Source organism: Pongo abelii, chromosome 6 (genome assembly GCF_028885655.2).
Source record: "Pongo abelii isolate AG06213 chromosome 6, NHGRI_mPonAbe1-v2.0_pri, whole genome shotgun sequence".
NCBI classification, from domain to species: Eukaryota; Metazoa; Chordata; class Mammalia; order Primates; family Hominidae; genus Pongo; species Pongo abelii.
The window spans coordinates 36,701,568-36,713,993 of NC_071991.2; the positions used below are offsets into that span (position 1 = coordinate 36,701,568).

At 42.1% G+C, this 12,426-nt stretch overlaps 1 protein-coding gene across 3 annotated transcripts in view; it reads right to left on the reverse strand.

Annotated features, from left to right (window-relative positions):
- The window catches only part of ABCA13 (ATP binding cassette subfamily A member 13), a 486,937-nt gene that overhangs the window by 238,858 nt on the left and 235,653 nt on the right, over window positions 1–12,426 (reverse strand). For all 3 annotated transcript variants that reach the window (XM_054559199.1, XM_024249790.2, XM_054559198.1), the window contains 2 exons: window positions 11,044–11,201; window positions 9,091–9,321 (listed from right to left, as the gene is read on the reverse strand). In XM_054559199.1, the coding sequence (XP_054415174.1) occupies window positions 9,091–9,321; window positions 11,044–11,201 (389 nt within the window). The remainder of the gene's footprint in view (window positions 1–9,090; window positions 9,322–11,043; window positions 11,202–12,426) is intronic.

Below are 12,426 nucleotides of genomic sequence, written 5' to 3' on the forward strand. Positions count from 1 at the left end.
CAACACCCCAATCACCATGAGCATACTGAGCAGCCAGGATTTCTTGGAGAAATGGCTGATTCTAGAGCCAGGGCTGGGAAAGAATGGCAATCCTAGAACATCTTGTTTTGTCAGGAAGCAGGAAAATGCTCAAAGAATGGGAGGCATGAGTTAAAAGGCACAAAAACCAGCTTGAAGGACCTCCCACTGGCTCAACTTGGTATGACATGAGCCTCAAAGTAAATAATGACCCTACTGAATTGTAACTCACTGAGTAGAATAGGATGCTATGAGTGGCTCCTTATATAAATAGGTCAATGGGGTAAAGAGAGAGTTCTTTCTTGCTGGACAATGCCAACTAAAACACATGGAAGGAATGATGGAATTAGAAAAATCACCACTTGGCAAGTGCCATAGTAATAATTTTTAATTCTGGCAAGGAACATCAGAAGATGCTAAAACAGGTGGGTGAGAAAAGGGGAATTTACAGTCTCAAAATACGTCCTCAAAAAAAAAAAAAGAGAGAAAAGGAAATTAACTTAAGAGTGGGAAAGCCTGGCAGACACCACTTTCCACTTTCCCTGGGAAAAAAGATCACCTCACTAGCCACAGGACAGATCAGCCTTGTGCAGCAGGCAGCTAGGAGCAGTAGGACACAGCATCACCCCTGGAATATGCCAGCGAAAACTGCATAACCTGACCAATCACAGCAAAATAGGGCAAACCCATATTGAGGCTCATTGTGCAAAATACGTGGTCTGGACTCTTCAAAAATATTGAGGTCATGAAAGTCAAGGAAACTGAGGAATTCTTGCAGATTGACAGTGACTAAAGAGGCATGCAACTGAGTGCAGCTCGTGATCCTGGACTGGATCCTTTTGCTCTTAGGGACATGAGGGGCACAATTGAAACTTAAATGAGCAAAGATTGTACAGGAATTCTATTTTCTTAAAAATTGTTCTAAAAAAAAGTCAAAAAAAAAAAAAAGATCAAGCCCTACATCTGAGGCCCAGGCTTTACCTCTTAATGCTGTGTAGGATGGGGCAGCTGAGTTCATGCACCCAAGGAACTAGCATCCAGAACCTCCTTGGCAAAGATACAAAGGGAACCCACTAATCAGTATTTAGCAAGCTGGAAGGAAAGAAACTTCCCATCTCAGGCAGGCTCACCAACCTTTCTAAAACATTACTAAAAACTTCAAAATTCTTAAAAAATACACTGCAAAAATTTACTCTGTTTGCATTATGCCAGAAAGTTTTGTCTTGGCTTCAGAGATTGCTGAAAATATATTCCATATGCAAAGCCAAGTCTCTACCTCTCTATGGTCCCATCCCACACAAAGTAAACATTGTAACTTGCCAGTATTGTCCTTAGGTCCAAGCATTGGAGTAGAAAGTATAGATGCCTTAATGAAACTGGTGACTATCATGATTTCATTTTAAATCTTAATTTCACTAGTTTGTAGGTAAAGTTGGAGATCATAATTTATAGTAAGTGTATTGCAGTTTAGAAATAAAATATGCTTTTTAGCTGAAGAGCTCAACTGGAGAGTTAATTGGCAGGTCCTCCTCACTCCTGTAAAGTCATCAGGCAAAATGCAGATGAAGGAAGAGAAAAGCACCCTCAGCACTACAACAGCCATGCTAACCGTGGATCAGTAACAGACATAAGAAAGGAAAGTCAATGCTCGCCAAGTGTGAAGAGACAAAATTGGTTGAGACAGACATTTTATAGCCTCTACCAAACAAAAGAAGGTTCTCCAAAAGCCCCAATCTTTTTCCGATTTAAGATACCTTTCTCAAACAGCTCTAAATATACCATTTATATTTTGTTAGATCTCATATACATTGTATATATATTCCAGATTCTTTGCCCATGGTTGCCCTTAGAGGGATAATTTCTTTCTTAGCATCCATGTGTGTGAGAGATGTGGAGAAAGAGAGATACGTAAAATCTAGTAAATCAATATTTATTTAAGACCTATTATGTGCAAAGCACATACTAAATGTAGAAAGTAGAAATTACTATAAGAAATTGAAGAAACATGTACTACATCTCCAAAGTAATTGAACAACTTGTTCTGTTGCTCCTCACTGACTAATGAGGAGTTCTTGCTGTTCTGGGGTGACTAACAGCAAGAACATGAATCCTGGATTTAAAAAATTGCAGAGGCATGTTACATGGAAGAATTATTCTTCTCAGCAGGTGGTGGGGATGAAACTCCTCTGCACTTTGATTGGAGTGGTGGTTCTACAACTCTATACGTTTGTCAAACTCATAGTGGATTTTACTATAAGAATTTTACATATGAAGTACATAAATATATATTTTTTAAGAAAAGAGGGCAAAGAGGAGGAAGACTGAGAAATTTCCAAAAGGAATACGAATGGGTAAAGTACAAATACAAATATTTTGTAAAAGAAAGGTGACTACTAAACAGAAATAGAGATATTTAAGGAATATAGCATAATATGGTTTGGATCTATGTCGTCACCCAAATCTCATGTCAAATTGCAATCCCTAATGTCCAAGGTAAGGCCTGGTGGGAGGTGACTGGATCATGGGGGTGGAGTTTTCATGAATGGTTTAGCCCCATCCCCCTTTGGTAGTGTATAGCGAGTGAGTGAGTTCTTGTGAGATCTGGTTGTTTAAAAGTGTGTGACACCTCCCCACTCTCTCTTGGTCCTGCTCCTGCCACATAAGATGCCTGCTCCCTCTTTGCCTTCCACCTTCCATCCCCAGAAGCAGATGCTGTCATGTTTCCTGTACAGCCTGCAGAACCTTGAGCCAATTAAACCTCTTTTCTTTATAAATTACCCAGTTTCAGGTATTTCTTTACAGCAATGTGAGAATGGACTAATACATAACATAAAAAGAATTTTTAGAAGTTATTCTATAACACAAGGTATTCTGTAACATTAAAATATAGACAGATTAAAATATAACAGTGTCTAATCTGAAAATACACCACTGCACATGTGTTTTGGATATAAATAGTAGAAAAAATACCGATAATTCCTCATATTTATGTCACAATCCAGCAATATGTAACCTGCACTCAGTGTTAATTATATGATTTGACCTCAACAAAAACTGTGTGTGGAAGATAGGGAAGATAAACCTACTGTAGGGATGAGAAAAATGAAGTTAACAAAGAGCTCTTAAAACTCAACAATAAGAAAGCAAACAGCCCAATTTTTAAAGAGTGGGCCAGAGACCTAAACAGACACCTCACTAAAGAATATATTCAAATGGCAAATAAGAATATGAAAAGTTGCTCCACATCATATGTCATCAGGAAAATGCAAATTAAGGCAGCAGTGAGATACCTCTACACACCTACTAGAATGGCTAAAATCCAGAGCTCTAACAGCACCAAATATTGGCAAGAATATGGAACAACAGAAACTCCCATTCATTGCTGGTGGAAACGCAAAATGGTGCAGGTACTTTGGATGACAGTTTGGCAGTTTCTTACAAAACTAAAGACACTCTTACTGTAAGATATAGCAGTTGCAGTCTTAGGTATTTACCCAAGTAAGTTGAAAACTTATGTCCACACAAAAGTCTGCACACAGATAGTTATAGCAGCTTTGTTCATAATTGCTAAAACTTGGAAGCAACCAAGATGTCTTTCAGTAGGTGAATAGATAAATAGACTATGGTACATTCAGCCACTGAGATATTATTCAGTGGGACAATGAAATAAGCTATCAAGCCATGAAAAGACACACTGAATATTTAAATCCATGTTACTAACATAAAGAAGCCAAATTGAAAAGGCTACAAGGGTTGTATGATTCCCAACTCTGCAACATTCTGGAAAAGGTAAAACTACAATGACAGTAAAAAGTTCAGTGGTTGCTGAGGGCTAAGGCTGTGGGCAGGGAGGAATGACTAGGCAGAGCACGAGAGATTTTTAGGGCAGTGAAACTGTTCCATATCATACTATAATCGCAGATACATGGAATCATACATTCATCCAAACCCACAGAATGTATAACAGTAAGAGTGAAGCCTAATGGGCTGGATGGTGATGTGTCCATGTTGGTTCAACAATTGTAACAAATGAGCCATTCTGCAGGGATGTTGATAGTGGAGGAGGCTGGGGGCAAGGGAGGCAGAGGGACACGGAATGCACAATTTGTGCATTCTGCTCAATTTTGCTGAAAATCTAAAACTGCTCTTTAAAAAGTTTTTAAAATTAAAATAAACGTGGTTCCAGCCTAAGTGATTTGTCCAGATTGTCCCCGACAGCAAGTGATGAAACATAAATGCAAGTGTCAATGTTATTGCCCTGATTCCCAGGCCCTTCCCATGGCAACCATGGGTTGAAGAAGTTATGGGGCAGCAGGCCAGTTAGGAAATCCTAAATGTGACTAGAAGGCACTGGGTTTCTTTTGAAATGTTGAAAAGATTGAGGCATATGAAAAAAAAGCATCTAGGACACAAATGCATGTCATCATTTGGGGACTCTGTCATTTGACCCCGTCACAGATCTTGAGGGTTAACCCCCTGGACCCAGTAATTGCACTTCTAGGAATCAGTCTATGGAGAAGCTGGGGGTCCCTGTTCTTCAGCCTTGCATGGTCTCAATGGTAAAATCAAAACTTTAGAAACAACCAAAGTGCCTTAAAGCAGGGAGGGGAGGAACTACATAAGGACACATTTTTATAAAAGAAATTATGCCACCATGAACATCGTGACTATGGGAAAAATAAAAACTGTTCAAGATAAATATTGTGAAATGGGTAACTCCTGTTTAAAAAAAAAAAAAAGGTATATGCAGTGATGCAGTGAGATTTCAAGACTGGTTTAGAATTCTGAGCATGGAAGGACTGAAGTACAGCAAGCTCTTAACAGGCCCGAGCTCTGTAGGGAAGAGAGTGGGGAAGGGGCAGACATCAGAAGGAGAAGCATGGACATGGGTCTGGGGGAGGTGGGAGGCTGGACCTGTGGCTGGAGGGTGAGGAAGCAAAAGGAGCAGCCTCTAAACCCCAAGACACACCCAGGTTGCAGCTCCAGCCTTGTCCTCTGTGAGCGCCTGCAGGAGGCGTCCCTTGGTGCTGGGGCACTCTCCGACTGGGGCTCTTCCCAGGGCATCTCATGCAAGTCCCTATCAAACAGAACAAATGTCGTCTGTCTGTGTGTCACGTGCTGCACTAGAAGTTTCTTCCCTTCAACGCTATGTTGTGGTTCCTTCCATGATTCCCAACCTACAGGTAAGGGCGCCAAGGTAGGGGAGTCATTCCGCAGTGAGGGAGCACCATGCATGGTCAAGAACGCAGACCACTCCCCGTGGCCCTGCAGGCTCTGTCGAGGCCCAGCTCTCTCAGCACCCCAGGGGATGCAGAAGGAAACATGGAAATCTCAGTTTCTATTCCTAGGCGGAACGTATCAGACATAAAGAATTCCTCATATTTAAGACTGATAGGAGCACTGGTGGCCTCTGTGGCCACAGTGACAGTTCTTTAAGTTTCAACAGGTTGCAGCTTTGTAGAGGCCTGTCTAAGTAGATTTTTACATTGATTTATCTAGTTTTTACTAAAATAACACTTATAAAGGAGACAGTGGCTTTAAAAGATTCTGCAGATAATACGAGTAACATAAGCACAGCAAACACGAAACAGCACAGCTGACACTTTCTTACTCCTATGGGATCTTCATTTTAGTCTCAGATGTGACTAAAAATTCAGACAGACCTGAAAATTAGGGAGGAAAGAAGGATGTAGGCAGGAAGAAGGAAGGGAAGCAAAAAGAGAGAGGTAGGGAAGGAAGGCAGGAAGAGAGGGAGTTACTAAGAAGAATACTGAAATATCTTATTTACCTGTGCTATGGTTATGAATAAGCCTCTCCCTAAATGTATGTTTTACCTTGAGATATGATTGATTGGTCATATATGCCACTATAATTAACAAAACATTTAAGAGCTAAGCATCCACCCGTGATATAAAGGCTTTCCTCACCAGTTTTTCTTTTCTGTGATATTTAAATTCATAAAATATTGAAGCAAAATGTTCCACAAAATTTCACTCTTCTTAATAATAAAAATTAAAAGTATTACCAAGGATTTCTCTTTTATTAACAACAAGCAAAATGCCACTTACGTAAAGGGAACACCCACTCTTCCTGTCGCATGTGTTTAATTGTAAATCAGTAAATACATTGGGGGTGAACACTCATTATTTCACTGATAAGTGTGCTTGGTCCATATTCCCACGGCATCTTCCTCCCTGCCCTGAGAGTCCAGTGAGCTTATGAATATGTTCAATTTATCTGTACAAGACACCATACAACTAGTAAACAACCGGATTAACCCGGTGAATGATTAGAGAGACAGACATGAACATAAGAAGCCTGGGCTTTTTTGACAATTTCTCTCTATAACCCAAAAAAATATATATTTTATTTTTCTTTTCCAAGTGACCCAGGATGGCCAAACTACCCCTGGAAGCAGCACCTCCTTCTGTCTGTAGGGAAACTAACTCATGCCAGCTGACAGCTCTTAACTGTCCAAATGATTAGCTTCCAATATAATATTTGGACTTGTTATTCACATTTAAGAAGATAGTGACAACTGTGGTGCCTGACATAGCTGCATTCAAGTATGGTGCTTTAGTTAGCAGCAGGCCTGTAAACCTACATCCTGACTCATGCAATCTGGGGAAAAGGGGCTTAGGAAATTCCTTCTTGTTCTACATTGGCCCAGGGAAGACTGCTGTATCCCAAAAATTCCTGGAGGAAAGTTGCCTTTTGGGGGCATAGATGTTATTTAATTCTGTGGTCACTGCAAAGCTATGACAGCAACGTCTCATGCAATCCCACTATACGTGAGAAAAGCCATTACCATTTTTGACAGACAGATTTGTTCCAGGCATTTAACCATTATTGTTACTCCTTGGGAAACCATGCAAACTGTTCTGATTTTTCCATTTTAAAGATCAAAATCTTGGTACCAGGTGCAGTGGCACACACCTATAGTCTCAGCTACTTGGGAGGCTAAGGTGGGAGGATCACTTGAGCCCAGGAGTTCCAGACCAGCCTGAGCAACACAATGAAACCCTGAACATATATATATGTTTTATTAAATATCTATGTATTATTATATGTAATATATGTATATGTATGTATATTATATGTTACATATGTATATTATGTGTAATATATATGCATTATTTTATTAAATAATATTATTTATTTTATATTAAAAATATAGCTGGAGGAATATTTGGAAAGGCCCAGCACATCGTTCGCTTAGAAAACATTTATTAAGCAACCACGAGTGCTGGCAACTGTCCCAGGCACTGCTGCTATAGAGGTGGGCAGAAAAGATACAAGCACTCACAGATCTCAATGTCCATGGGAGAGACAAAGAAGCATGCATAACAAGTTGGGAGAAGTGTCATGAAGAAAAGCTTCAGAGTGCAGTGAGGGCGGGTGGGGGGAACACGGAACAGAATTGATGCTGAGGAATCTGGGAATCCGCTGCAGAGGCACCGTTCATGTCGAGACTTGAAGAGTGAAAATAGGAGACAGCCAGACAAGAAAAGATGCAGTGATCGCATCCTTTGGCTTTAGAAAACAGCTCCTATTCATCATGTGTGTTTGTTAGGCTGCTTTTTGTTTGTCTCTTGCACTGTAACTTGCTCTATTAAAACGCAGTGGGAATTGATGGACTCCAGTCCTGATGATGCATGGAATACAGAGTGTCAACCACAAAGGCATGGGCTCATTTAGAGAACTTGACTAACTATCAGAAACCCTAGGTCTAAGTAGAGCTCACCATTTACGACCTTCGTGATTTGGGGTAAGGAAATTGGCCTATGTGAGCCTCAGCTTACTCAACCTTAAAATAGGAATAATAAGTTATGGAGTTTTGGGGGAACCAAATACATTCTATGTATAAAAGCATTTTGTAATTTTTTTTATGTTTCACAATCTTTTATGACTATTTATTCCAGACAAAACTTGTGATGGGGGCTACTTGGGACCACACTGATTTATCACACAAAAGATAGCCTTTCCTCCTGCATCACTAACCCAAGGAATCAATTCCAAAACACAACTGAATGTTCAGACTTTGACTTTTGCAGATTTTTAAAACCTTTAACTTGCAGTACTCGATTTTTTGAAAACCTGTGACATTTTATATGAATAATAGCAATGTAAAATTAGGGCTCAAATACTGTCCACACAGAGAGCCAACCTCAAGAACCCCAAACAAGGCATGCCTTAGGTTGGGTCACACAACATAGCAATGTCCTCCTGGAGGAAACACCTATTTCTGCCTGTTGTTAAGTGTACTCTATGAAGAACCCACATGGAGTGGTCTCATCCACCTCAGATCCAGGTAGAGAAAAGTGGGACCTGGGGGATGGGAGCTCACCAGGCATGCAGTGTTCCCGTGCTAAACCCTCTCACATCACTGATACCCAGCATGGGGCCAGAGGCTCCCAGACAGAAGCAGAAAGAGGAGGGCATCTCTACATGAAGAATTACAACCAGCGATCAACCACTACTGACAACTGTTTAAACACCTCATGATTCTGAATTAAAGACACCAAGCTTCTCAACTATAAGAATGCTAAAAGAGGCCGGGCGCATGGGCTCACGCCTGTAATCCCAGCACTTTGGGAGGCTGAGGCGGGCGGATCATGAGGTCAGGAGATAGAGACCATCCTGGCTAACATGGTGAAACCCCATCTCTACTAAAAGTACAAAAAATTAGCCAGGCGTGGTGGTGGGCGCCTGTATTCCCAGCTACTCAGGAGGCTGAGTCAGGAGAATGGCGTGAACCCGGGAGGCAGAGCTTGCAGTGAGCCGAGATAGCGCCACTACACTCCAGCCTGGGTGACACTGCGAGACTCCGTCTCAAAAACAAAAACAAAACAAAACAAAAAAAAGAATGCTAAAAGAATGCCATTTCACTTAAAGGACAATCGCCACCTGTCAGGCCTGTTAAGTTCAGTTATTGGCATCTAGTATGCTACCAATCAGAACTCAAATGTAAATAAAAGTACACACTCCTCCCCTTTACCCACATCTCTTCATTTAATGTGGAATGGCCAAAAAAGCATAAATAATTAAAGCATGCTTCAGTTTTCTCAGTACCTCTTCTAAGGTGGTGTCTGAGATCCCATATCCTGTCAGGTGCAGCTGATGCAGGTTCTCATCCAGAGCCTGGAAGAGCCCTTTCAAGCAGGCCTTGTCTGTGTCCTTTGGAATGGTGTAGGTCAGCTCACTTCCACTGCTGTCTTTGAGAAATGCTTGTGGAATATAGATCTTTATCAGGGATGTAACACAAGCCATGTCTTTCAGATCATGGGCCTCCAGAACAGAAGGCTATCCATAAAAAAAAGGAAAAAAGAAACCAGTAAGGAATGTTAATCCATACATACATCAATTGATTTCATGTATATCCATAAGCAAATTATTTCAAAACTCCATTTCAAAGCTTAAATAAAATATCACACTTAAGCAATAGGCATCTCAATGACATCTTGTATTTTTTTCTTTCTTTTTAAAAAATATAAACCTGCAGTGATAAACCTTGTGAGGCCACACCCACATGCCCCCCAACATGCCCGTCTTAGCTACTGGGCCTGCCATGGCCAGCCTCCAGGGGTTTGTTTTCATGAAGTGCCCCCCGTCCACTGGGAGAGTCACAAAGAGATCCTGGGCCTAGCATTGAACAGCAGAAAACTGGGTTGAAGGGAGTCTTAAAAGGGAGACAAGAATTCTCAGCCAAAGAAGAAAGGAGCCACCTGGGGATAATGACATTCATGCTGAATGAGAGAGGAAGCAAACAGGAACCTTGGCTCAGAGGTCAGGGAAGACTTTTCGTGGGCCACCAAGGGTCAAATACAGTCATCAAGAGTGGAGAGGTGACTTCCCACACACCCTGAATCCCAGCCCCAGAGTCACCACTTCCTGCCCCCGGTTGACACAGGCAGTGATGACTACAGATGTGACACAAGTTCAGCCTCTCAGGCCAGACTCCACTTGCTCCATCCCCTCACTACTCTCCTGTATTCTGGCAAAGTTTTAGCCTCTAGGAGGGTAATATCGTTGTCAAAAAAATATTTCTAGGCCGGGCATGGTGGCTCACGCCTGTAATCCCAACACTTTGGAAGGCCGAGGTTAGTGGATCACCTGAGGTCAGGAGTTCGAGACCAGCCTGGCCAACATGGTAAAACCCCATCTCTATTAAAAACACAAAAATTAGCCAGGCCTGGTGGCATATGTCTGTAGTCCCAGCTACTCGGGAGGCTGTGGCAGGAGAATTGCTTGAACCTGGAATGGGAGGTTGCAGTGAACAGAGGTTGTACCACTGCACTGCAGCCTGGGCAACAGAGCGAGACTCCATCGAAAGAAGGAAAGAAAGAAAGAAAGAGAGAGAGAGAGAGAGAAAGAAAGAAAGAAAAAGAAAGAAAGAAAGAGAAAGAAAGAGGGAGGGAGGGAGGGAAGGAGGGAAGGAAGGAAAGAGAAAGAAAGAGAGAAAGAGAAAGAGAAGGGAAAAGGAGAAAGAAAAGAAAAGGAAAGAGAGAAAGAGAAAGAGAAGGGAAGGCGAGAAAAAAAGAAAGAAAAGAAAAGGGAAAGAAAGACGGAAAGAAAGAAAGAAAAAGAAGAAAGAAAGAAAGAAAGAAAGAAAGAAAGAAAGAAAGAAAAAGAAAGAAAGAAAGAAAGAAGAAAGAAAGAAAGAAAGAAAGAAAGAAAGAAAGAAAGAAAGAAAGAAAGAAAGAAAGAAAGAAAGAAAGAAAGAAAAAAGAATATTTCTAGAATACCTAGGTCATATACTTCCTGGCCCTGACACTCACAGCAGCTCCTGTTATCTATCAGGTAATTCTGACTCCTCATGTATTTTATCCTGGTGGTCAAAATGCATGCTTGGGTTCCCAGAAGCTTGCTCCCTGCACAGGCCGGGGGCCACTTATTTTGGCATGTGGGCCATTGTGCACAGAAGGCCTCCACTAAGACATTATTACTATGTAACTGTCACCACTTGTTTCTTATGCCACACACAGAAATGGGACTTCAGTAAGATGGAATGGTTGCACTCCTTACCTGCCTCGTGAGTGTCAGGCGGAGCCCCTGGCCATATGCCTCCTTCAGGCAGAAGGGAGGACCGCAGCACCTGAGCCTACCGTGCTGGAGGATGGCCACGCAGTCACTCAGTGCTTCGGCTTCGTCCAGGTGATGGGTTGTGAAGATGATCGTACGACCTGGGTCCAAGCACAGGGTGCATCAGCACCAGGAGGACAAAGGCCCCAGGAGGACCTTCCCTCCTTTCCTCAGGATGGTAGATCCAGGGCACAATTTAAAGATCCTCACCAATTTTCAAACTGAAAAAAATTGAAATGCGTCCTGCAGGAAGGACTTAGTCAAGGCCACTTTGCCAATTCAAGGCCCTGAAACTATTTTCTCTACAGTAGTTTCCACAGATCTCCCATCCCCACCCCCATGAACCAAAGTGGGTGCTCTGCCAGGCATGGAGAGTGAAACTCAGGGGCAAAACACAGAGTGCTTGTGCACAGCCTGTTCTCTCTGTCTTTGAAGCAGATCACTGAATGAACAGAGAGAATAAATTAAAAAAAAAAAAAAAAAAAAAAAAAGCTGGGTGGGTATCTCTCTCCTCAGATACTAAAGTCCTCTTCCTCATCCTTTTTTTTTTGAGATGAAGTCTTGCTCTGTCTCCCAGGCTGGAGTGCAGTGGCACCATCTTGGCTCACTGCAACCTCCACCCCCCGGGTTCAAGCAATTCTCCCACCTCAGCCTCCAGAGTAGCTAGGACTACAGGCGCATGCCACCATGTCTGGCTAATTTTTTGTTTTGGTTTTGGTATTTTTAGTAGACATGGGATTTCATCATGTTGGCCGGGCTGGTCTTGAACTCCTGACCTGCGATGGTCCACCCACCTCGGCCACCCAAAGTGTTGGCATTACAAGTGTGATCCCTCTGTGCCTGGCCCTCCTCATCCTTCTTTGGATGACAAGGGAGATGTATGTAGGGAGAAGGCTATATTTTATGGAAGCGCAATTGAATAAGAAAATCATAGCACTGAGTTAAGGCAGAAATCAGTGATAAAAAAGACGTTTGAAATGGCCATGGTATACATTGATACCCTTTGGAATCAGGGATGATATAACCACACGTATTCATTATTCCAAGTAGCAGCATCAGAACATGCAATGCCTTCCTGGAAAACCTCACAGTAGCCATGACCCACAGAGAGGAGAGTATGTTGTGGGTGACGGGCACAGGGAGCCAGGGTGGAGGGGGACTTGGGTGTTCCTGGCAGGAAAGTCATCAGTGAGCCCAGTGGGCATGGCTTCCTTTGGCAGAAACCAATATTAAGTTCAAATGTTTTCTCTAAGCATTCTAACATCTTGTCAAGTTTTACAACTTTTGCTTGGAAAGAAGAAGCCTCAGATTTAGCTTTAGCAGAGC